Raw genomic sequence first — 27793 nt, 5'->3', positions numbered from 1 at the left:
CATTAAATATCACTGTTGCACTTTGTTCTCACACACAACTTTTCTGATTAAACAAAAACTGAGCTTTTTGTTTACTCAGATTTTATGGATATTATGATGTGATTTTAATACTATGACAAGTTATCACAACTGAAATACTTTGAATCATTACCATTGCCATACATAACATATCGCCAGGTTCTTGCCAAAACCCAGCGCTTCCAAACCAACCACAAATCACTTCATGTCATTGCATTCATGACCTTCCTAAGTGCTGTGTAACCTGTGTGTGTGTGCATGTGTGTGTGGGGAGGGTTGGCGTGTGAATGTGTGAGTCTAGGGCTGCTGTAGTGTCTGCGCTCCATCTGGGATCTCTTTTAGGGTTCTGCTTTAGATCATTTTCTTTCATTTCTTCTTCCCCCCTTTTTTTCTCAACATCTCTCCTTCCTCCCTCAAGGCCAAGTTGGATAAGCTGTACGTAAATGGTTCCTTCCTCCTTTTTCTCTCGCTTTTCTGTGCTACTTCACAAATCCAACAACTCTGATCACTTTTCCAAGCGTCTGTCCAGACCCCGGTGACTTCATCTGGCTCTGCTGCAGGTAGAACCCTATCTGAGGAAGCAGATGTTTCTGAGTGACGTGATGCAGATTGTAGTCATAATATAGCTGGTCACTTCAATTCCTGAAGAGAAGTCACTTCAGACTGATCTATTTTTCTTTCATAAACCAGGGTTGTAAGAAAATATCAATATCTGATTATTATTTTGCAATAATATATCGATTTTCAAAAACCCCGCCCAATAGATAGCTGTGTTGAGTTATTTTGTTAGATTCCACCATTATTATTGCATAAAAAGTAAATAACTTGTCTTATATTTAGTTTGTATAAATATGGTGGTGTTTTATACTATAAACGTTTTATACTATATACTATATTTTATACTGTTTTATACTATATACTGATATTGTAAGCCTTGTATCGTGATATGTATTGTATCGCCAAGTTCTTGCCAATACACAACCCTATCATAAACCACCATACAGCACTAGTGGAATGCTGGGGAATCACGTAATGTGACCAGAGAATCCACATATTCACCAATTATCACTTAATATTTAAACTTAATATTTAGGTGCTAAATAATAAGCAGGTATTAAATAAGCAGTACTTTGGGAATAATTTAACTAGTAGATGTAAATAGAACATTTACTAGGTATTTACTATAATTGTCATTTTTTTAAACAGCTACTAATTCGTCCTTACATCACTGTACACTAGTGGAAGGGGCAAAATAATAGTTAGAAATTTTACCTCCCTCTCCACTCTCACCTATTATTTTTATTTTATTTTATGTATTTATTTATTTATTTCTATTTTTATCCCTTTTTTTCTTTCCAATTTACAAGGCCAATTAGCCAACCCACTCATTAGGACTCCCTCTATCACTAGTTATGCCCCAACACCAGGAGGGTGAAGACTAGCACGTGCCTCTAGCACTCTGATACATGTGAAGTCAACCACTGCCTATTTTCGAACTGCTGCTGATGCTGGATTGTTAAGTAGCATCACAGTGCGCTCAGAGGAAAGCGCAACTACTCGGTTCCGATCAGTGGCGATTGCTCTTAAGACTGCAAGGGAAGCTCAGCTTCCCCTAAAATGTAAAAAAAAATAAGTGATTAAATATATACTGTTGTGTGTACATGTCACTGATTAAATATGCGCTACACCGCGCTGAACTTAGTTCAGAATCAGCTTCTTATCACTGGTAACGCCGCGGCTTTCCTCTCACTGATTCCCGCAGCTTCACAGCGCTGCTTTAAACAGTGCACAGACTTCAATAGCGGAGCAAAGCGCGCGGCGAAACGAGACGAGTCATTGGATAAATGCTGGGCTTTGTCCCGCCCATCTGACGCTCAGCGTCTCTGGGGGTCTATGGAGCAGTGGGCTGGCCTCGGCCGGCCCGGACGCTCAGCTTCTGCATGATGATTGGATGATCTGTCTGAGGCGGAGTCCCTTTTTGATTGACAGCGAAATGAGCGAATCAGCGATCTTTTAGTGTAAAAATCCGTTTTGGAGAAGCCATTTGATAGTCTTCCTTACAAAGAAAAACTTAGAGTTAAACAGCAGGGCAGATTAACTGCTTAGATTAATTTGGTGTAAAAGGTGGGGAAAAGTAACAGGTATTTTCAGCTGTTCTGGTATGATAAAGTGAGCTGGTTGACTGGAATTGCTGTAACAAATAAAATGTACTGATGGCCATTCCTCTTGATGAAACTATTTCAGGACTTAAATGAAAAGGGGCCAGTAGTAAGTATTGTGTTATCATTACAAATAATTTAAATAATTTAAATAAATAAAGGGATTATTTAAGGACTGTTCAAAAAGGAACTAAATTTACCTGCATTTTTTCCTTTACCAACTTTAAAGATTTTGCGTAGCGTTTTTTTTTACTGATCATTTTATGTTTATTCATGTCATAGCATCTTTTTTATGTAATTGTTCAATGTAAAGAATGGGTACCTTTTTGTTGTGTAGTGAAAACTTGAAAATAATGCCTTTTGTTTACAAAAAAGGGAGAGTAGAATTTACATATAAATAAAACTACATATGTTAAGATGTAGGCCGAAATTGAGCTTCCCCTCCTTGAAAGACCAGCATCCGCCACTGGTTCCGATACATCAGCTCACAGACTCCTTGTGCTAAGCGACATCACCCTTTGGAATGATGTGAGGAGAGAGTGCCATCTACCCACCCAGAGAGAGCAAAGCCAATTGTGCTGTCTCTGGACACCGGCAGCTGATGGCAAGATGCATGACAGGGATTTAAACCAGCAACTTTCTGATCATAGTGGCTGCTGCTTAGTCCGCTGAACCACTTGGAGCCCCTTCTCTTACCTATTATTGAAAGAAAATGCAAACACAGTTTCACCTTTTCATAGACATTCCTTGACACTGTTTCGTTTAAAAAAAATGTCATGTTATGAAAGAGGAAATACATTGTGAAAACCGGTTTATTCCCATCACAGTATGTACTGGTTGTGTTCACACCTGGTAAAACATGATTTGATTACAGGAACTGGTTATTTCATGCAGCTGTACAGACCTGTGTGGGTCATAATAAGCTAAGTTCAGTTAATTGGGGGAAGTAAACAGTGCAGTGGAGAGCTGGCTGTACCTCTCTGATGTGTATGTTAGTGCTGCCACCTGTTGGTGGTCTGTTTATACTGCTGTATATTAGGTCCAGTTTGGGGTACCAGAGGGTCAAAGCTTTACTAGGGATTACAGCTAAAATTAACCAGCTTAGAAACACACACACACACACACACACACACTTGTGGCAGGTGGCTTAAAGTCCGTCTAGACTGCAGTGTTTTCTGGATGCTCAATGCATAAATTTAATTTAATAGCCTATAATATATTTTGTTTTTTTCCAATGCAAAAGACATGACAAAACTATTATTTATAAATATATAAATATTTTTGCACTTACATTTTTAGCATCCCAGCAACCATCCAAAGGCAAGGCAAGGCAAGTTTATTTATATAGCACCTTTCATACACAGTGGTCATTTAAAGAGCTTTACAAATTAGAAAATACAAAATGAGTAACATAAACATGTAAGAAAATAACAATACAATGTAAATTAAAACATGATTAAAACAATATATTTAAGAGTAGGAAAAACCCCCAAAAATAATTAGAATAAAAGTGCTGTTAGAGCTAGAAAAAGGCATTTCTAACAGAATTTAAATAAATAAATATAATGTAATATAAGAAAAAAAGTTTAAGAAAAATGTTAAAAGAAAATACAAGACGTTATAATTAAAAGAATATTCAAGTAAGGAAAACTAAGAACAAAAGCAAAGTGAAATTGGGGGAGAGCTCCTATGTTTCAAGAAAATATGGAAAAAAATATTTGACACAATATGATATATTCATATATTGTCCCACCCTTACTTTAAACAATAAACTGCTAGGTCAAACAATGAACAACAACAAATATGCATCTTAGATGTGATACATATAAGACATATTGTAATTTGCATACACTGCCTGGCCAAAAAAAAAAACAAATCGGCATCTGGATTTAACTAAGTAAATGATCTGGTGTTGCTGCAGTTGGTCTTCAGGTTTAGGTTCAGCAACAGTATGTGCTGAAAGAATGAGGTCAGCTGACTACCTGAATATATTGAATATAGACCAGGTTATTCCATCAATGGATTTTTTCTTCTCTGATGGCACGGGCACATTTCAAGATGACAATGGGGCTGGAATTGTGAAAGAGTGTTTCCGGGAGCATGAGATCATCATTTTCACACATGGATTGTTCACCACAGAGTCCAGACCTTAACCCCATTGAGAATCTATGGGATGTGCTGGAAAAGACTTTGTGCAGCAGTCAGACTCTACCATCATCAATGCTGCTGCAAGATCTTGTTGAAAAATTAATGCAACACTGGATTGAAATAAATCTTGTGACATTGCAGAAGCTAATCGAAACTTTTTTTTTTGACCAGACATTGTATACGCATGCATTATCAAGAAAATAATAATAATCTCCAGCAGGGGTCAGGCTTGTGTTTGTGTGTGTGTGTGTGTGTGTGTGTGTGTGTGTGTGATGTGTGATGACAGACACAGTCATTTAGCTTTATGGGTGACAATTCAGCTCTCACTGTAAAAGCACACTTCATTCACCTACCTAGAGAACTCTCTCTCACAAACACAGACACACATTTTAATGACACTTAATATTTAGCCAAACACATATATGTTCCACAGAACACATTTATTCAATATTTTAAGTTGTTATTCGATGTATGAATAGTAAGTATGTGAATTTGATTGTATGTCTTTAGCTCAAATGCTCAAATTTTGTTTAACAGCACTATTTACCACCCTTTTATTTTGCCACATAATGAAACACACTGATTTCTCTTTTACAGAAGACTTGTGGGAAAGAAAAATAATAATAAAACACGGCTTTTATTGGCTGGTTTACGACTCCAGCAAAGCTTGCAGAACTTTACAGAGCATATTTTTAACACTGTAACAAAACACTGTAATTATTCCCCATTACCAGAGGCTGTTTCCGTCTTCTTGCTGTGTCTCTCTGCGCTATACGCTGTTAGCCGGTTAGCATTTAGACATACCTCACTTGTAGTGAATGGGTGAACTATGAATGAGAAAAAACATCATGTAGTTAGTTTGATTACAGAGTGCACACACACTGTACGCCTCTAACGTTCCTCATTCTTGATCAGTTGTGTTGTGTGACGTGTTTTCTGGCTCTGTATCCTCATGTTCCTGCATGTTCTGTGGTGTAGCAGGTGAAACCTGTCCATCCTCATTTGTAACGGATCTCAGGTGCAAATGTGTGTGTGTGTGTGTGTGTGTGTGTGTGCAGTCTGTGCTACTGCAGCTGTGTCATGACCACCTGCTTGTGTGTCTCTCACATAAACCTGAGACCTGTCTGCTGGTCTGGGGAGATTTTCTGCTTTGTGCATGTATGCATTTCTCTGTGAGTGAGTTTTTGTGTGTGTGTGTTTCTTCTGTATGTATGTAATATATAATACTGTGCACCTCTAAACTGTATAAACATGATATCTGGGTTTATCAGACTGCACTGCATTAAAAACAGTCACTCTAAAATAGCTAAAATAACACATACCATATTTTTCACACTATAAGGCGCACCGTATTTTAAGGCGCACTATCAATAAACATCTATTTTCATACACAAGGCGCACTGGATTATAAGGCGCATTATGTGACACTAGTAAGGAATGGGGGTGTCGCCATGATTTCCTTCTAATTCAGCAGGTCTAGCTGCTGGGAGGCTTTACCTGTAAAGCTAAGCTAAGTAAACAAAAATCAAGTCAAATGAGCGCCAAATGTTAACCTACACAGATTTCTCTCCTGAAAACTGTTTATTTGGGTAAGTAAAGCACTTCCATTTATTTTCAGTAAGCTTAGATTTGCAGATTTCCACTAATGCCATCTGACAGAGCTAAACTGAAGAACCCTGAGTGTTAGCCAGGGCAATATTTGCTAACGATTTGTCCCATGTAGCTTGTTTTAACACGGTCAACGCGAAATCTACAGGCCGATATACTCACCTCTGAACGGCAAAAGAGTTAGCACTTAGCGCGGTTAGCGGGTAATGCTAATGCTGCTTCAGCAGTGCTAGCCAGGGTTAGCACCAGGCTAAAGGCTGAGAATACTCACCTCTGAATGGCGATAAAGCTAGCGCTTAGCGTGGTTAGCAACTAATGCTAATACTGCTCCAGTCTCGCTGCTGGAGAAACTGAAACTCTTTTATAACGCTGTACTTCAGTGGCTTTAATGTTCCTTTTAAGTGTGTCTTATAGTGCGAAAAATACAGTAGTCAGGGGAATACTTTGATAAATCTTCAAGCTCTCAGGCACTGCATTACAAAGTTATATTCACAAATTCTGCTTATAACTTTACTATAGCCATGTCTCCTAAAACGCCTCACATGCACACATTGATACGTGTATAAACGTCACCACCAAAATAAAAAAGTCATATTTGAGAGACGACTCGTAGCTTTATAAAGATGAAATGGATGCATTATCAGCTAATATAAAGAGCATATTTTGCTGGAGTGGAGAGTAAACAGTAAACAGCTGGTCTGAAGTACATGCTCAGATCGAGGAGGTGAAAAAAGGCCAGGCGGTTTGCTTTTGCTGTTTTTGCAGCTATAGCTGCACAGCTGCACCAAGAGATTGAGTGTAGGTATGAGAGAGAAGCACATAGCGCATGCGTAAAAGCAAAAACCATTCACATTAATTTTGCATGTCCATGCATTGGATACGTATCCGATTTAGGACCACATATGAAAGTGACTTAAATCTGATTTGGCATGTTCACACAGCCATGAAAAAATCAGATCTGAGCCACATTGAGCAAAAATCAGATTTGAGTCACTTTAGCCTGGTAATGTGCCATCAGTGCCATATTCATTTTCCATACTATTCGAGCTTTTTATAGTGTAGTATTATACAAAAGTCAACCCTTTAAAGTACCACTGTTTTTAAGAGTGTATAAGAGCCTGTGAGAAAATTGCTGTGTATGTGTGTGTGTGAGAGAGAGAGAGAGAGAGAGAGAGAGAGAGAGAGAAAGACGCTGTACAGCAGCTGTTGTTCAGTAGAGTGAGTGAGCAGCTGCAGTGAGGTGTTAGGCTGGTACAATGTGGCATTTTTCCCCGCTTTTTCCTTTTTTCTCTCTTTCTCTTTTTTTCCTCTTTTTCTCGTCCCCCTCTTTCTCTTCAGGCCGCTCCTCTGTTTGCTTATTTAGCAGCTCCTCTGCTTCTCGCCTCTTTTCTCTTCGGGCTGAGCAGCGTGCAGGGACATAAGCCTGCGGAAGAATAAAGAGGGAAAGATTGATTTTCTCCAACTATTGTGTTTGTAACTGGGTTTGGTTTCTCAGGGGAGGTTTATAGTGTATGGGTAGCTGCAGCCGTGCCACCCTGACTGTTTTCACACACTCTCACACACACACAAACACACACAAACACATAGAAACATAGACTAGGGTATACACACTCCTGACAGTAACAGAGCCACCACTACTCAAGTAGTTTTTGGAACAGTCAGTGAATACTGTTGATGTCTTTCAGTCCTTTGGGTCATTTATTCAGTCATATTCAATAGAAAGGTTATCAAAATAATCACACCGTTTTCTAGTTTTTATTGTTTTAATTTGATCTGGTTAGTTTTAGTTTCTTGTTTGGGCGTTATTTTGTCATAGAAATAATTGCAATAAACAATATTATTATTTAGGGCTGTCCCTAACGATTATTTTTTAAACGATTATTCTAACGATTATTTTTTCGATTAGTCGACTAATCTATTTATTGAGAAACATATTTAAATAATTATTATTTTACGTTTTAAAGCAAACGATAAATTACTATATTTATATATAATAACAACAACAACAACACAAGCCTACTAAACCAAACCCCACACTTATAATCACTTACATGTACAACACGTTGTTTAGATCTATAACGCTAAAAATGGATAAGCTCCCATACATCACAACCGTGTGTTGCACTGTTTTCTGTGACCGCTAGATTTTGTGACCACTGGCAAGTAGTTCTCAGCAGACCGGTGCACTGGCCGATTCGAAACGTGTTCGTTTCTAATGTTTACCCCGACTGGCCAAAACGGTTTAGTTTAGGGCTGAGGGTAAGGTGTAGGTATAGAAAGCTTCCGTTTTGCCAATGAACGCTCATAACCGTGAGCACTGGTCACAAAATTCCGACGGTGACAGAAAACGGTGTAACACCGCAGCGCCGACGGCGCTAGCTAAAATAACTTAAGGCAGCTAGCTTAGCTAAACACCTGAACTTATGAATAATGCTACTGTTTCTGGAAACTGCGAAATGCCATGCACAAATATAAACCAAAAATTTATAATTTCTGCCTGTGGCAGGTTTAAAACCTTTGGTAGACAGTCTTAAGTCTTTTTAAAGACACCCGCGGAGACCCTGATGTAAACGGTAACTTACTGTGTGACCCTGTTGACATAGTGCTCCTTTTGCACATATGGCAGAGGACCACATTGTTGCCCTTTTGCGTGAAATGCTCCCAAACTTTAGATGCCCGCTGGCGTTTTTTTGTAGCTGGAGATTGCTCTCCGGAGTCCATGCTCTCTAGAGCTTAGATTCTCTGCCCGAACCCGACATGACCCGAGGCCCGACCGGAAATCCGACCCGGGCTCCAGAAAATAGTCCGAGATGTAGGCGTCTGTTTTTTAATTATATTTTTATTTAAAAAAAAAAACGAAAACTGAAAGTGAAACTAAACTAATTTATTGATAAGCGCTGTTTTCACTACCGCAGTTCTACAGCGGGGGTGTTGTGCCGATTCTGTCCGCGAAGCGGGAGTCAGATTCAGCAGAGAGTCGGATTCGGCACAAGCGCGGCGGCACCTCGCGGTCCGCGGTGTCAGTTGTAAGCTCTCGCGCTAGCCGCAAAATACGACAGAAAACACTGAGGGAGCTGCAGAATTATGAATGGGACTAGAATATGAGCACAAGGATATCAAAGAGAACCTTCACCTGTGAGTAGCTCACATCAGAACACGCAAATCTCTCTCTCTCTGTGTGTGTCTCTCTCTCTCTCTCTCTCTCTCTCTCGCACGTGAACTCCTCCGCGTTTGACCTGCAGCACTGTGTTTAGCTGTTCTTAAAAATCATTTTAATTAAATAATAGTTCTATGCCTCTATGTTACAGTGTAATTTAACATAATTCTGATCATATTTCGCTCATTCAAACAGCCCGAAAACAGCCAGTCGGAATTTTTGGGACCGATCTAACCTCTAATGCTCTCCCCAGGCGCCGCCATGTTTACGACGCGCCGACGCACGTTATGCAAATCGATGTATTTTCGTAATCGATGACGTCGATTATGTCGACGCGTCGCCCCAGCCCTATTATTTAGTTCAAATTATGTACACTTTATGCCATTTGGACAAAGGTATGGGGGCACCTGCCCATTGATCAAGGCTATCACAAATAGGGTTGCAGCGGTAACCGGTTTCACGGTATACCGTGGTATTAAAATGCACGGTTATCATACCGTGTGTGTTTGCTTATTACCGGTAAAACGCAAGCCAGCGGAGAAACTCACCCGCGCATGCGCAACTCTGCTCCGCTTCAGCTACTCAGCACACAGCGGTGAGAACGGCAGAAAGTGCATCAGACTAGAGCTTAGATTCTCTGCCCGAACCAGACCTGACCCGAGGCCCGACCCGAGATCGGGTCCGTTCGGGCCGAGATTTCCCACCACATTCCTCGGGCCGGGTCGGGTTGGGCTCTAGAAAATAGTCTGAGATGTAGGCATCTGTTTTTTAATTATATATTTTATTTTTAAATAAAGCTCTGGTGTGATAATCACTATGTTAATGCTAAGTAACCAATTATTATTGTTAATGAAAACGAACCAAATAACGAAAACTGAAACTTAACTAACTTAATTATAAGCGCTGTTTTCACTCCCGCAGTTCTACAGCGGGGGGTGTTGTGCCGATTCTGTCCGCGAAGCGGGAGTCGGATTGAGCAGGGAGTCGGATTCGGCATAACAGCGGCAGCACGGCTGCACCTCGCGGCCCGCGGTGTTAGTTGTAAGCGCTCGCGCTAGCCGCAAAATACGACAGAAAACACTGAGAAACTGCAGAATTATGTATTGGACTAAAATGAGCACGAGGAGATAAAAGAGAACCTTTACCTGTGAGTAGCTCACATCAGAACACGTAAATCTCTCTCTCTCTGTCTCTCTCTCTCTCTCTCGCACGTGAACTTCTCCGCACTGTGTTTAGCTGTTCTTAAAAATAATTTTAATTAAATAATAGTTCTATGCTTCTATGTTAGTGTTAATTTACATAATTCTGATCATATTTCGCTCATTCAAACAGCCTGAAAACAGACTTGTAATCTTGTAATCAACAAGCTTGTAATCAATGTGGCCGTAAAGTCACAGCTAAAGGAGGAAATACATCAAACCTGTTCTCCCATCTCCGAGAACAACACCCCGCTGTGCAGCGCAAAGTATGTGTTCAGTTTATAATTTTAATCTGAACCTAAATAAATCTTTGTAGTCGTGCATAACTCATGCGGTAAGCGCCCGCAAAAGCGCTGAGTTATCCGAAATTTGTGCACGCAGGTACAGGCGTGAAGTGCGTGCTACGATGGATTCACGTGTCCGTGTAAAGGTGAAAGACGCCATTCATTTACATGCGTTCATTTTCAAATTCTGACGTGCCTGTTTTTCATATTTTGAAGGTTTTAAGTAGTGAAAGCCTTAAAATAGAAATCTCTATTGTGAGGATCATGTCAGAAATAAATCCCCTCTTTCTGCAGTATCTGGTTATATACCAACTTTTTTTTATATATACACTCTTAATGCCCTTAAGAGTAGTGGAAAAACATGGTTTCCTTCACCTGATGGTGTAGTTTCTACAATAAATAGTTAATTGAACAAAAAAATAATAATATATGTAACAAACTGTGATACCGTGATAACCGTGATACCGCGGTATTTTCCGAGACGGTTATCATACCGTGAAAATCTCATACCGTTGCAACCCTAATCACAAAGGGTTTATCCTGCTTTTGTTGGAATACATTTCTCTGTTGTCCAGGAAAGGCTTTCTACTAGAGCATTTTAAAGCATTGCTGTAAGGATATGATTGCATTCAGTGATCACCCAACCTCATCCGTAACTCTCTAACTTACTTATTCTTACTTCTTTTCCACTCCTTTTACTTCTTCTGTTGTTTAGTGGGCATGTGACAATAGCCCTCCTTAAGTTCAATTTTCTTAAACTTAAAAAAAATGTTTTTTACACTGCAAACAAACCCAACCCCAGTTGAGATTGATCCGCCCTTTTTGAGTTAGAACATATTTTGGTCCTTTGGTCAGGACCATGGTGTGTGGCATCTTTGACCGCTGGTATTTTGGTTTCAACCAAGCTGAAAAAGGTCAGAAGGTCAAGTCCTAGTCCCTGTGATTGTACTCCTACTGACTTTTTAGAAATGATCTGGTAGTTAACTAAAAAAAAGTAAAGGCAAGGAAATCAACATTTTGTCCGTACTGCTTGATGACAGAAGTGGCTTCTGTCTCCTTTCACAAGTTCAGAATATTTTCACACTTGATTTGGGAATTTTCAGTGTATGTGCAATCTTTCCCACATTTGGTTACCAAGAGACAGATTTTGATAGATTCAGTTTTTGTTTAGAAAGTGTGGCCTAAACTACAATAAGGGCATTTTCACACCTATAGTTTCCCCTTGGTTTGGTTTATTTTCACACAGAAAAAAATCAAGCGCTCCAAAACACAATACAGCAAACCTTGTAAGAATGTTCTCTCTGCTTATTGGTCAGCCCTGAACAAGAAAGTAAATACCGGTACAGAAAGAAAGTCCTGTGTTGCAGGACTGTGTAATTTTCTGCTCAATTAAACATGCAAAGTTCACATTCTCATCGCAAACAAAGTGGCCCATAGGGACCAGATCGAGAACATCTCCCCTAAGGGGTCTCTGTGTGATTACTCTATTTACACTAACCCTAATCAGATTAAAAAGAACAGGTGTGAAAACGCTCTAAATGGCTTTCTTTGGATGGACCTGCTATTGTTGACATATGCAAATAGTTGGGTAAAGATCCAACCTTATCTCTAAGCATAACAAGCCACACCGCTTGCCACGCAAACATGCAATCCGCCACTTTAGGTTATCAGAGAAAATGTAAAAATGATCTTGGTTTGATATTGTATGTTTACAACTGATTTTAGTACAGTTTCACATTAACCTCTGTTCACACTGTTCACACAGTGCTGCCCCATACTGCAAACAGACCTGGAATTTTAGATTATGATATTTAATTAAAACATGGTGACAATATGCCCATATATGGTGGTGCAAGTTGATTAAAGAAGGAAAGGAATGACACACATACACACACACACACACACACACACACTCTGAGAAACCTGAGAAGAGTACAGAAAAAGAGAGTGGGGTGGGGTGTAGTGGGGGGTGCTGTTTCAATGACATTGTGGAGTTAACAGAGTGACTCAGTGTGTCAGGGGAGAGAGAGAGAGAGAGAGAGAGAGAGAGAGAGAGGAGAAGGATGACACATTCTTACAGAAGATTCAGCAATGATTGAGCAAGAATGTAAGATTCAGAGAAAAAGGGGGAAGAGAGATGGAATGATGGGAAAAAGAGAAAGAAGGTGAGAGAGAAAAAGAAATGAGAAAGAAAGGCAGGAGAGCAAAGTGGAGCAAAGTAAGGGAGGGTAAGAAAGAGGGAATGAAAAGTTGAAACAGAGAAAGAAAGGAAGGAAACAGAGAGAGAAAGTAGGTGAGGGAGAGAAAGAAACGCAGAGGAGAGCAACTTTTGTCATCTGTGAATGAAAGAGAGGGAGAGAGAGAAATAGGGCGAGAGACACAGAGGGAGGGAGGCAGGGAGGGAGGGAGGGAGGGAGGGCTGGCAGTTAAATTGTCAGGGAGTGTGTGATGCTGTCATTGTTCAGTTAGTCCAGCAGTGTGTTACAGTCAGTTAGTGTGTCTCTGGGTGAGCTTTTCCAGCCGGCACTTTTGGATTTACTCTCCTGCCACGTGCCACACACACACACACACACTCACTCGCGCGCACACACACACGTACACACACACACTTACTAGCTCGTGCACACATCTGCCACCCAGGAGTCTCTGGTCTTCAGCCGGGAATTGCTTTCATCTCTGGATGTGCCACTGCAGTCGGAACACAGCAGTCTGCCGGTCTACGTGTTCATGTGGGTGTGTGTGTGCATGTGTGTGTGGACACTGCTGAAGTTCGGAGCCTGCCGGAGTGGTATGAAACTTGGTGGATTACGTGTGGAATGCTGAGAGACTCCAGTCAAGGAAAAAAAAAGGCCAATGTGGAATATTTGGGAATGTTGAGCAGTGATTGGATTTTTTTCCGTATTTTCCAGTGATGGTTTTGGCTCAGGAAGCAGGAGATTCACATTTAGCTTGACTGATCATGTTTTTAAAGAATTCTTCCCATTTTTCATGGAATACATGCATTAAGGTGTGAAACTTGAACTCCACAACTCCAAAACTGACCCTCCACAAGACTGACCTACTGTTGATGGACGCTGTGGCAGTGTGTGAGCGGCTGTATTTATATTGTGTGTGTGTGTGAGATTGTGTGTGTATGAGGGGGGTTAAAATGCATCAACTTCATTCATAAATTCATAAAAAACTCTGGATAACTCTGAAGTTATATTACTTTACCATCAATTTCAGTGTAAATGATTCCGAATCGATTTAAAATAACTAAAACTGATCAAATAGAATATTTGTAAACTTAAAGATTCTGTCTAAAATATGTAAAATGATGCATTGAATCATTTATTAAGAATCCTAATTCGAAAATTGGAAAATTTTCACCCCTAGTGTGTGTGAGTGTGTGTGATGTGGGCAGCTGGTGGCTTGCCCATGGCGATTCCAGCAGCATGTCCGCGAGTGTGTGTTTCTGAGTGGAGTTTTCGGGATGCTGTAGGGGTGGACTGTAGCGCCCCTGAGCCGCGCTGCATCTGGGTTGCCGTGTTACGGAGTGATGCGCCCAACACACACACTCCACACACACCTGACGTCGGAGGGGGGCGACCTAGCAGAGCCCCTCATAGAGTGCCACGCGAGATTAGGGTAAGATTTTTTGATTAGCCTTCTTTATAAAGGCCAAAACTCATTGAGACTATTCCAATAGGGATATGGCAATTCCAATATTTGGAATTCTATGATACACTACATTTATTTAATACCAGTTATTTTAAGTCGTGTGCAAAGACTCTTCTCAGTATCGTGTGGTGTGCTTGTCTGGATGGAAAATCAAGCCATAGTCTACCACAGAAAGAAAGAGTGGTGGTGGTGTTATCCACTCCACCACACCACCCAATCCAGCTACAGTATATCAACTACACTGCAATATGCAACTGGTTGTGAATTATAATGACTCATATCATACATAATTATGCTTTTTTGTTGTTGTATAGGTGTATCCAACTGTGTTTCAATACAGTGAGCATGTTATTTGAACCGTCATATGGTGACAGTTGTTCAGGGATTGTTAGAGAGACTTATTTGAGAAACTTGTTGTCTAATATTGGGTTGAACTTGCTAGGGCAATGTAACCTGGCAGTATTAGAAGTTGTTTTAAGTGTTTTCCAGACAGTGTAATGTTTTATATTCGTTTCTTCCAAAATCTTATTTAAATCATTTCTTTATAACTTTAAGAGCAAAGCAATTAAGAGCAAAGCAATCTAAATGTCTGACGTTTAAATAAGACAGGCTCCTCCAAAAACGTATCTGTGTTCTAATTATCTGTCTATTCTGGTCCTGTCATTTTGTTAACAAAGTGAGAGACATGCAGACATCTCATGTCTCCCGGAAGTCGCGGGAGTCTACCGCATATCAATAACGGCTCCCTGATGCCAGTTAGAGCAGAGCAGATAAACAATCAGTTTTTAATGTGTCAGGCAGTGTTTATTTTTTTTTCCCCGTTCTGAAAGGGATGTGTTCAGGAGCATCATGGCTCCCATCAAAACTCATTTCACCTCTGACTACTCTAAAGTATATCCATGCCTGGTAAAAGTAAAAAACAATGAAATTCTTGCCCACTGTACAGTTTGTAATAGTGATTTTAGCATTGCCCACAGAGGACTAAATGTATGTAATTTTATATATATTTATAAATATATGAAATTAATTTTTGCAACTTGGGATGTCTGTTAACGTAAATAAGCCAATATGTTTTATTTATTAAGCATATTTAAACGTGTGTTACTTATTATTATTCCAATTTTAATATCTGAAAAAATAAAAATTATGGACTGATTACTTTTGGTGCAACTGCAATGTTGTCATTGATATTATATTATCATTATATCTGTGGCATAAAATGGTAAAATGGTTCTAGACATTTTAGGTAGTTCAAACAAATATCAAATATATGTATGTTGAAATATGTTAAGCAGCTAAGAAAACAAGGTTTTCTTGGGGTGTCCTCCTGTTTTGTTTTCACATGACGGTATAGTGCAAGATCAACCAAAAACACTGTATTTAATATAAAATCTACTTTGGGCTGATTGTAGTCATGAATCCCTGAATAGAACAGCCCTTGCACCTCCGTGGTTTAGCTGAAACCTTTAGTCCTGGGTAGAGTGACGGTGAAGGGCAGGACTAATTAGTAACTGACGGGAAAAGATTGAGGGTTATAAACATTCTTTATGTACTGGTGTGTGTTTTTGCATGTGTGTGATTGCTCCTTCTTACAGACCCATATAAAAACCCTGCAGCTGGAATGCAGGACGGGGCAGTCGGGGAGGGAATAGGTTTTCAGTATTGTAAACATAGACGCAGCTGGTACACACACACACACACACACACACACACACACACACACACTCATATGCACTGTTACTGATGTTTGCTTGACGCATCTTAGGCTTGTCTCTGCAGTCTGCAGTAGTAAACTATTACTGACTGGGAGTTTCTTCATTGTGTCCAGCTTTAACCCTGTTTGAACTGGATTAGTTCTACCTGGGAAGTGGCTGTATGTCATTCCCAGTGATGATCTGTGATTTTAATCCAGTACTCATCGGTCATGTGTTTATGTTTTATGATGTGAGGGTGATAATTGTGCAATAATGCCTGTTATTATTAAGTGATGTGTACATCTGGGTTTATATTGCAAAAATATGTGGCTTTGTTTGGTTTTAAATTTATTTTCACATTTGCTTGCTTAAGCTACTTCACAAACAGTCTGTTTTCCAGCTAAAAGATACAATGAGCTAACTTATCCTTAGCAAACTTTGTTTGTTTACTAAGAGACTGTCAGTCTTTTTCTGTGTGAAAATCCCTTATGTGACTTGAGTTGCAGTGCTGAGATACATTTGCGATTAAAATTGCACTGGTTAGGAACTTCTATAATTAGAATAGCACTACTGAGGTAACATTATGACAAAATCACGCTGCTGAGGTAGCTAGCTAGCTGAATGTGTTACTTGATTAGCACTGCTGAAGTAAATTAATGATTGTTCCTGATTATTCTTGAGATCAGATTGTATCAGTATTGCTCTCCTTTATGTTAGTAATCTCAGTGAAATGTGCTGTTAGCAAGCTAAAGAGATTGTAGCTGGTTAGCTTTTAGCATTGCCCTAATTCGCTTCCTTGAGTTTGGCTTCCTCAATTCTTACCTGTACAAAATATCTATATAAGCCAGTTCTGTCCCTTCTGACATGTTTAGCTCCAGCTTGGTTCAGCTGAGGTATGATAAGAGATGGTGAAAAGCTAACATTTGTGTAGTCTAGCATGGATCATCAATTGCCTTTGTTTGTGTCGAATTTAAGCTCTGCTTCCACAGATACTAATACTGAAAAAAAAAAAACAGTCAAAGAAAAAGGACAGGTCCATCTAGCAACCCATATTCCCTTAGGTATAAAGGTCTGGGGGTGATGAGCTGCTCTCCAGTATCAACAACACCATATTCAGCTCAAGTTGCTGTGAGGTTTTATTGCTGTACCAGATTTAACATAAAAGCATTTGCTTGGGGGTCATTGTCAACTTTTCGATTTTCAACTATATGCCAAGGAAAACAGTATTTGACACGTATATACCAATAGTCAAAGTTTTAGAACAAACCCTTTTTTTCCCCCTTTTTTTGCTATTCCAGTGAATAACCCAAAATGGTACAAAATTCAGAGTACCGAATTTTGTAGTAAACTGCCAGAGCCTTTAAGGAAAACAAAAAAACTAAAAAAACTACTTTTAGTATTGTAAAAAAGAAGACACTAAACACAGATAACACTGCTATTAGTCTTTTCTTTATAAAAACTACAGTTGAAGCCAGAGAGCGATAAATGCTGTTTCCTACACTTTAGAAAGACTCTTGGAAATTGTTGAAAACTGGTCTGGCAGACCCACATGGCAACACATGGCAAAGTCTCAGTTCTAGACAGTGAAGAAAAAGCAGATTGTTTGGGCCATAAAGTACTGTTACTGGACAATTAAAAACAAACAAAAAACATAAATTGAAGGTAGTGTATGTTGAAAATGTCTTAGCATGACTGCAAGACATTTTATAACATATATGTTTTTTAACCCAAACCAATGGGGTAATCCCATAAATCCCACACATTATAGAATATAACTTTCCTGGTAAAGTGATTTAGACCCCAGACAGAACTGTAGACATCTAGTAATCTTAACTCTGAACAGGACATCTGCAGCGGCGAAGCCTCCATCTGTGCTCAGTAGTTGTACGGTTATTAGGCCAACAGCGAAGAGGTTGCCCTCCTTTCAGAGGGGGGCAGGTGGCAGACCTTCGAGCAAAACATCTTCTTCTCTCTCACAGCTGCACGTACAGATGCACAATGGCTTTACTATATTCAGTAGGCGTTCGGCTGGACAGTATTACAGTGGGGTGAGTTTCAGGGACTCAAGCACAAAAGCAGCAGAGGAAGCAGATTTATTGGATGGTTCTTCATGCTTTTGTCGGAAGATATCAGCAGAAAACGCTGGATCAGATATCAGAGGGAAGAAACAATACTGTAATAAATCTAGTCTAAAAGAGCACACACTCACACTGTCTGTTAAGACTTTGTTTCTTCCTGTGGGGTGCTCAAGTGTTTTAGTAGTTAGAACACAATAGTATTTTTTTGGTGTTTAGGTCATTTTAATGAATAAATACACTTTATGAAGTTTAGAGGCTCATACAGTTAAACATCCTGATCTATATGCTGTAAAATAGAATTTGTTTTTTTTTTAGCCCCTCTTTTAAATACAGGTTACTTTTTATTAGTTTTCTTCAAGAGACTCCATTGTGAGAAGAATACATGATGCAATTAGTCACGATTAACTTCAGAAAATTATGCATTTTTTGTGTGAAACTCAACATAATAATGTGATTAATCAATGATCAATTAAATATTACATCAATTAGCTGCACAAAATTATGTTTATAATAACTGTTAAATATTTTTGCAGTTATCTACACAGCCTAATGCAAAACTACACAAAATTATTCGATAAATCGCAGTTTACTACACAAATAAAGTCAGTAATCATGACTGACAACACAAATGATTGTGATTAACTACGCTAAATAATTTAAAATATTGCAATTATCTACACAACCTATTGCAAGTAGTCATGGCAAACTATACATTAATCTTACAAACAGTTACCACACAAGCTGATGTGATTGATCATGGTTGACTACAAAAATGACCATACATACTTGGGATTAATTACATTAAATAATGTTTATAATATTTGTGATTACTTGCTCAAATCAATGTAAATAATCACGGTAAACTCTCTAACTAATTGTGATTATTTGTTTAAAAAATATATAGTGAATACTAACAGTGAAAACAGCGGTACAACACTCTGATTAATCAGGATTAATATGATACTTTTATGCTAATGCAATTATTGATTGTGATCACAAAATTATGTGATTAGTCAAAAAATGTGAATAACTGTGGTTAACCACAAACTGAAGTCATCAATTGCTTCTAACCATGTAAACAAATTTTGATTAATTGTGATTAAATTTCTTTAATCACTTAAAGGCCTTAATTAATGTATGAATGAACTGAAAAACAATATTTTGTGGCTGTACATGACTCACTCTTCTGGTAGGCTTTATATCCTTTTCTCACATTATTTATTGCTCATCTGACATCTGACTGGGTTCTTCAGTTTCATTGCTAACATTCCTCAATCTGCAGAATGAAGGTGTAACCAGCTTCCAGCTGAAGCAGAAGGTTCAGTTAGAAGGAGGAAGCATGGTGGAACAAGGTTCATTGTAGATCTCACCTGATACGCTCCCAGTATTCTCCCTGAGGCTTTTAGTTCCTTTATTTTGAATCTGAGATTCAAACATGGTTGAACAAGTGGAAAACCCTGTTTAACAGTCATGAACGTGACTGGAAGAGCAGACTAACAGGTTCAAACGCACATTTGCACACACAATTTGCACCTTTGTCAAGTGATCCAACTGTTTCCAGGTAAACTGACAGGTAAGCTGTGTTGATATTTGTAAAGATCCTTGTTACAGATAGTAGGCTTAGCTCTGAGATCAGCTAATAAATTGTAAACTAGGAAAGTGGAATTTCAGAAGCAAACACAGAACAGTTGTGTGGGTGAATGTAAGGAAACTTTATGGGGGAAAAAAATAGAAATAGAGGAGTGTGTTCTGCACAGAGGCAGTAGATAAAGTTTGGTGACCTCTCTATGACTTTTGCATGTGTGAAAATTAATAGAAGTGATTAGGAGAAACGAGGGACGAAAAAATAGCAAACAAATTAGTGTAAGTCAGTAGTATCACAGTTGGTTGGGACTTGGGGAACTGCCCTAAAGAAGTACATGCAGTTTGATGGCAGTCAGAGAAAGGGGTTTAATAGAATTGGGTTTGATGGGGGCCAAAATGAATGGGAGTGAATGGGAGTAACCACTTGAGATGAAAGTAAAACGACAAGTAAATGAGTGCGGGTCAAAACAACAGCAAAATAGTATTTCAAAAATGGAGTTAATTGATTGAGCAGAAGTACAACAGATGTGCACATCTAAAAATGAATGGGATCTTATTTGGAATAAAAAGAAATAAAAATGTGTGTAGCGGTTAAAAGATTGTGTGTAACCAAACGTTGTATACAAGCCCAGATGAATGGTGTCAAAATCTCAAGAACTCATCTGTAGATTTGTTTTTAACTATGATTTAATTTATGGTGTAAATCTGAAAAAAAAGTAAGTAAGAAAAGTAAATTTTGTGAAGACAACAAATGGTTGTGCATCTGAATGTGAGAAATGAGGGATATAAAAATGACAAACAGATATGTGTGGGTCAGTACATGAAGTTTGGTGGCAATAGGGACACAGAATCTCTATGGCTTGGGCATGTGCAGAGTGAATGGAAGTAAAAAAAAAGAAAAAGTCAAAAAGAAAAAACTTTGTTCTTGAATTTGTTCTTAATGGGCAGCCCAAAGATAGATAATATATCTGAAACAGTGTGTATCAGTCGAGCAGAGTATATGCTGTGTGTGTGTTAAACCATTGTGTGTGTTTGTGTGTGTGTGTGTGCATGTGTGTGTATGGGTGTGAGAGATACCCAGTGTTTAACCCAGGGATTAAACACTAGTCAGCATGAATAAAGCTCCACTTTTGAAACAGGATCGCCATGCTCAGCTGTTTGACACTCATTGTTTCTGTGGCGATAGCAGCAAGTGTGTGAGGATGGGTTGTTGGTATGTGTCTGTGCAGAGTGTGCAGGCATGGCTAGTTCAAACAGGGTGGATAGGCTGCAGGATATGAGCTCACTTCGTATCAAGAGCTGTTTTTGGCAGTTGGGCCAGTGTGTGGTCAGCTGGTGCTTTAGGCCTCATTCTTTAAGAGGTGAGAGACCCTGAGAGACCCCCAACCGGCCTGACGGTGTTTGCCCACTTGGCTTAATTCTTGTAGGTTGTTTAGCTCTGCATGTTGAGATCTATACAATGCAGGAAAGTCTTAAAAGAGTGATATCAGTAATAGATAGACAAAAAATGTAACATCAATTCCATCTTAAACTTAATGTGACCCATTGGTTTGTTGCTTTCTAGCTGTTAATTTAGGGAGTGTGAGTTCACAACATTTTGGATAAACCCAAATCAGAGGAAGTTTGATGATATTATAGGGCTAATGGAAAAAGCTCTCCTTAGTGTAGAGATCTGTAAAGGCACAGTAAATAGAAAAAAAACACATTTTATCTGTGTTTGAAAATATGTGTTTGAAACAGTATTTTGACTGCAAAGTGATGATTGGTGACATCAGAGGGGAGAATACTAAGGCATGCCAATGTTATTTAGAAGAGAAGAGAGTGTAAAATAACTCCAAATTAGCAGTGGTTTTCTCATAAACTGGTAGCTCACCAGCAGAGTCTCATATCCACCCTCCAATTCAACACCAGGAGAATTAAAATGCTCCAGCATAAATCACATTTTTACCTAATCAAATACACAAACTCCAACAGTACCACCACCAAAAACCTAAAGCTTCACAGATAACCCGAATTATTGTATATTTGCATTTACAGCATCCAGAGCTATTTGTATTTGCTGGCATTTGATTTCTGTCAAGCTTATTCATGCTGGTCAAGAACCAAGCTGGTCAACTCGACTCTTAGTGTGGCATGGTTTGTTTGCATGAAAAATCAAAACTTAGTCTGTCATAAAAAAAAAACATATTTTTAGCTGTTTTTCTCTCTTCACTGCACCAACTACTATCAATTACCGCTTTTATATATTAGTTTTTGTTTTTTCTTAGTCATTTGCCTTTTTCTGCTAACATGTTAGCCTCATGCTAATGTTTAAAATTTTAACAAACTTTGTTAAAATCTTGCTATAATATACAGCTCTGGAAAAAAATAAGAGACCACTTTAAAAAAAATTGAGTTGATTTTAACTAACCTAACCTCTGGAATATAATCAAGAGGAAAATGGATGATCACAAGCCATCAAACCAACTGCTTAATTTTTTTTCACCATGAGTGGCATAAAGTTATCCAAAAGCAGTGTGTAAGACTGGTGGAGGAGAACATGCCAATATGCATGAAAACTGTGATTAAAAACCAGGGTTATTCCACCAATATTTTTATTTGGAATTTGTGAGAAATGTTGACACAGTTTTTAGAATAAAACAACAGTGTTTCTTTTACTTAAACATATACCTATAAATAGCAAAATCAGAGAATCTGATTCAGAAACTGAAGTGGTCTCTTATTCTTTTACCAGAGCTGTATTTTAATCATCTTTTTGCAACTCGCTAATCTTGCTTAATCTGGTAACTATGTAATATAACCTAATCTAACTTGGTAGCTAGCTAGCTAGCTGTTACTTTTGTTATGAAATTTGTAACTTATCTCTAAAATCACGGTTCACCAATACTGCCTGATACTGTTTATTACATGCTAATATCATGTTAATTATATCATATGAGCTTAATTATAAAATCTGGTTAGCTAGCAAGCTAGCTGTTACTTCTGCCATGAAGCTGCTAATTTACCTAGTGCCCCTGCTAGCCTAGCTAATGCTAGTTATTTGGACAGTGTTTTTACACTCTCCAGCATATAATTAGACCACAGTGACCAGCAGCTGTTAACCCAGACCCCTAAAGGAGAGCGGAAAAAGAAATAGATGTTAAAAAAGTCTTTTAAATTGCTCAGTTTAAGACAGAATCCGACACTAAGGAGATCCGGTGCGAGACTGACTGTAGCCTGAAGGCGTTATGCTGAGGCATGTCCTGTTGGGAAAGGACTGGCTGTGACCTGTGTTGAAGGTGTAGAACACAATGTGCAATGTTGTGATGTTTCATACACAAGGCACGGTAACAGTCGTGTGGTTTTGTGGGAGAAGTGGAATCGAGTCATTTCTGATCATGTTACTCCACATTAGGAAGTTCACAGTGTCAGTAATGTCAGTGATGTAATTTCCTTTAAGATTCTGAGATTTAAACCCACATTCATACCCAGACTCGTTCTCATATTACTCACTGTGTTGTGGATAACGAAAAACGCTGACTTTGTGTGGACTGTATTTTTGTTCTAGAGGAAAAAAGCATTGTATTTATGTTTGAGCTTTTAATTGGAGCTGTGAGTTCGATACATAATGCAATACAGGGCTTATGATACAATCAATATTTTGTGATTCTCTAAGCAATGTAATATATATATATATATATATATATATATATATATATTGTGATTTTTTTGAAAATGAAAGTTCTAGTACAACATAAACATGTGGCGATATCGCCCTGAAACAATATATAAAAACAATTTTGTAAAAACAATATTCTTGCCGAAAAAAATATATATGAATATAAAAATTATACTACTTCTCTTTTTTGTTATTTTGTAAATAACAGTAATTGTACAGTAATGTAACAAAATGAATATTGGAACCAAAAAAAATCTTAATACAAAAATCCTGACTGTTAAATCCTGACTGCATTCATACAAGCTGGAAACATAAACGAGCATACAAAAAATAAGACAGAATATCACAATATGGATTTTTAAACATTTGAACAATATGCGGCACACCTGTAATCTGCAAAAAAAATAGTTTGTTTTTCAATAATCTTTCCAATATTACAAATCTATACTTTCTATATTTTCTATACTGTATTATACTGCGATATAGTGTTGCAAAAAATATTATCACAATACTGATAAATATTTTAATACACATGTGACAAAAGATGTACACATGTGAATGAATATGAATATTACTTTTTAGGGATGCACTGAAATGTACATTTTGATCAATAACTGCTTTTTAACATATTAAACATTTTGGACAAAAACACAGATTTCTGCAGGTTTTAATAAAATAAAAAAAATAGCCAAAGCATTTTTTTTTTGCTGTTCATAGAAAAAAAACAATTATACAATTACAATTTACTACAAAACTATTTAAGACAAGCCAACAAACCAAAGAAGGATTGCTAATAAATCATTGATCGTTTTGCATTTACTCATTGTTTAATCTTTCCACTTCAAAAAGTAAAATGATTTCTCTTTTTTTTTTGCCTTTTTTCGGAAAAATAATTTAGGTTGTCAAATATGTAGTGTCGTCCTTCTTACTTTTATTGTATGATTTATTTTCCCATGTAGAACTGGTAACTTGTAAAAGTCTGCAGAACTTGGATGACAAGGATGGCTTGGATGGACGGACACTGCTGGACGGGGGGAAGGACAGCAGTCATTTTTAAGCCTGGAGTGGTGTGTGTGTTTTGGGGGTAATAACAGGCCTTTGGTATTCTCAGCACCGGGAGGAACCTTGTGGTCGAAACCCGGCGTGTTGGAGCCTGCTGAACTCTCTCCCTCTTTCTCTCCGGTTTAAGGCTTCGCTTGTCTGCTGTCTTATCTGAGCATGCCCAGACTGCTGTGGAATTCACCTGTAATGCAGGCTGAGCTTTTATCCTCCGTCAGTTCATTCATTCGTACACGTTAACTTTCGCTTTGTCTTTTGCTTCTGTTGTATCTGTTTAATCCATCGCGCTTAAGTCCAGCTCCTTTCTTTTCACGTGTAATCTGTCTATCTCTGTGTGTTGACTTGTAGCCTTCCTGTTGCTCCTGTTGCCCCCATCTATACTTGTTTGAAACAGTTAAAAAGAACATGTGGGATGATTGTATGATTGGAGGGGGTAAAAAATAATATTACCTCATGATTTAGGGTTCTGTGTTCAGGGACTGAAGCGTGCATCTGTGTATGTGTGCTGTTTTTTGTGTATTCTTTATATTATAGATAAAAATAGAAACAGAAAAACAAGTCTAGATCATACAATATAAGATTCCACGTATCTCAGACTGAGTATCAGATGTGCAAATGCACATACACAGCTTGTCTAGTCCCTGCCAATAGAATAGAAATATCTGGAGCAAATACACATGAACCTATTGGCACTATGCCTAATACCAGGTGTGGCCTAAAGGGGTATAAATACCCCCAGCATTAAGTTGTGGAGCAGTGCAAGCCAGGTATTGTGTTCTGTGGAATGATGGTTGGTGCTCAATGCAATATTTCTAGAATTAGTTCAAGAGGTGGGCTGGTGATCATCCAACATCTTGACCTCAATAAAAAAACGCCATTGTTGCTGAATGCAATCAAAAACTCCTCACAACAATGGTCCAAAATGTAGGAAAGAGCCTTGCCTGGACAGTAGATACCATTGCTCCAACAAAAGCAGTGTATATAAGACGTGCACCAAAACCAAACAAAAAATAAACATTTGTCCGAATACTAAAATCCGAAAATGTTTTTTTCCTCCATTGGTTTTCATTTGTCATTAAATAGCTTACATATATTTTTGTCTTTTAAACAAATTTTAAAACAATTAACTGAACTTTTTTAACATCTGGACAGGGTGCCTTTTAATTGCATCATTTAAAACGTCATTGTCAACTTCATTGTAAACACTTTATAAACATTTTCTGGTCTTTTCATTTATTCTTAGTTTTTTTTTTTTTGCCATTTTCAGATTAATATATTTTTTTAATGTTTGGTTCTTCTCTAGTACATCAGAGATGTTATGAATAAGGAAACCAGCCACTGACTGTAGTATGAATGGGATTTCTTATTAAGGTGATCTTGCCATTCGTTAATTTAAAGAACCAATCGGCTTGCTAGTTGTCTTGAGAATGTGTCTGCATTTTTGTTTTTAATTATGTAATGTTACTGGTAACTTTTATTGTCCTTACGAATAGCACTGCGTCCTTCTGAATATCAGACACATTCTTCTTTCTGGATTCTGCTTATTTTGAACCATTTGTTTTGTGTATTTTTCTGTATTATGAACCATAACATTAAGACCACTCATAGCTATATGCTATCACAAAACATCCCACCAAATATTAACTTAAGGTGCCCATACTAACCATGCTAACCCCTGTCTACCATGTGAGGCAGCAGGAGAAGAGCTGAGATCAGCTGTAATCATAATAAATAGAAACTGATGTGAGACAGTGTGTGTATGAGAACGAGACGGTGTGTGTTTGTGTGTATGAGAGAGAGAGAGAGAGAGAGAGAGAGAGAGACTGAGGGGGTGGCTGACTGAGTGCTCGGGTTCAGGTCTGCTGGATTATAGAGTAGCAGTTCCGCTGAGTGGTCACAGAGATGGAGGGATGAGGAGGGAGAGGAAGAAATAACTGAGTATGAAGGGGCACTACAGGTCTTTTCCCTTCGGAAAACTGTAAGAAAAAAAAAACATCCCCCTCATGTTCCTTTTCACCATCTTCACCCTCCTTTTTCCACTCGGTATAGCTCCGAATCCCGTGTGTATTTATATAGACTGAGCGAACAGCTGCCCAAATCCTCACCTCACCACACTTCCTGCCAGACCGACCAGAGACGGCTTGTTCTTGTGCGGACGGCTGAGGTCGGTGACGGCGGGGGGAGGGAAAGGGAAAAAAAGGGGATTTTGTGCCCAGTTACATAAACACAGTAGTACTCACAACATTATCCTATATATACAGTACAGGGCCAACATCCAAACACATCTGTTCACAGAGGTTACAGTTTCTTTGTAATATTTAATATTTTAATGTGATGCAGAACATGTGAAATACTGTGAAATAACGAGTGGTGTCCATTGATTAAAAGAATTAACCAGCTAAATCAAAACAATATTATTTTTCTTCTTTTTAGACCTAAGATTTGACAGGTTTCTGATGTGATGGTTGTGTCCTTAATGAATTATTTAGTGTTAAGTGTTTAGTTTTACAGAAACCTTGGCAGAATCCACCAATAACAGATGAGAGGCACACAACAGACACCCAGCCTCACCAGTCAGTTCATTAATGTTGACAGCACTAGAAATAACACATTAAACCAAAAAAAGTGTTAAAATATATTAAATAAGGTAAATTAAAATCTTAAATAAATGCTTTCAGTTCAGCACTGTGCTTTCTTTACATTATTTCAAGCAGTTTAATGAGAAAACCCAACCCACTCATTAGGACTTCCCCGATCACTAGTGATGCCCCAACACACCAGGAGGGTGAACACTAACACACGCCTCCTCAGGTACATGTGAAGTCAGCCACTGCCTCTTTTCCAACTGCTACTGATGCAGCATTGCCGAGTAGCAGACATCACCCTTTGGAGAGAGAGCGCCAACTGTGCTCTCTCAGGGCTCTGGCAGCTGATGGCAAGCTGCATGGACAGGATTCGAAACAGCGATCTCCTGATTATAGTGGCAGGGCCATAGTCTGCTGGAACACTCTGAGCACTGTTTGGTGGCATTTAAAAACATTTTTCAATCAAATGTTTGACAAGTAGTGTTTCTAAGAATATGCATGAACTATAGGTATAGTGAATTAATATGCATGAACTATAGGTATAGTGAATTAATATTCAAACCGACATTTTGTGTCGTATTTATTGTATATCAGAAAGTGCTCAGGCAACGCTGGGCTCGCTACTACAGTTGGCAAACCTTGGCTGTGCATCTTTAGAATGAATTAATTTGAGCTCATTTTTATTTATTTTTATAGTTTTAAAGTTATACTGGGTAATATTAAAAGTTATATACTGGGGTATTTTTACTCCCCCCCTTTAAATTATAAATGTGCATATCAGATATTGGCCCAGAGTTCCCACATCGCTGCATCCCTGGAATTAATAGAATTAGTCAAAAACTATTTTCAATTAAATCTCATTACATAAATTAAAGGGCCCATGTTTAAGACTTGTAATATCT

The 27793-nt window shown here is 38.4% G+C and overlaps 1 protein-coding gene across 6 annotated transcripts in view; it reads left to right on the top strand.

The window, feature by feature from the left end:
- arhgap23a (Rho GTPase activating protein 23a) overlaps positions 1 to 27793 on the top strand; it is a 131092-nt gene that overhangs the window by 48403 nt on the left and 54896 nt on the right. For 4 of the 6 annotated variants that reach the window (XM_022672807.2, XM_022672788.2, XM_022672794.2 and 1 more), the window contains exon 1: positions 13045 to 14200. The exons of the other annotated variants lie outside the window; for them this stretch is intronic. In XM_022672807.2, coding sequence (XP_022528528.2) covers positions 13967 to 14200 — 234 coding nt within the window. In that variant the 5' untranslated portion in view covers positions 13045 to 13966. Of the gene's footprint in view, positions 1 to 13044; positions 14201 to 27793 lie in introns of those variants that run through there. 6 annotated transcript variants of the gene reach the window in all.

The sequence above is a fragment of the Astyanax mexicanus genome, chromosome 19 (genome assembly GCF_023375975.1).
Source record: "Astyanax mexicanus isolate ESR-SI-001 chromosome 19, AstMex3_surface, whole genome shotgun sequence".
NCBI lineage: Eukaryota > Metazoa > Chordata > Actinopteri > Characiformes > Acestrorhamphidae > Astyanax > Astyanax mexicanus.
This window is presented reverse-complemented; position numbering and strand designations above follow the sequence as displayed.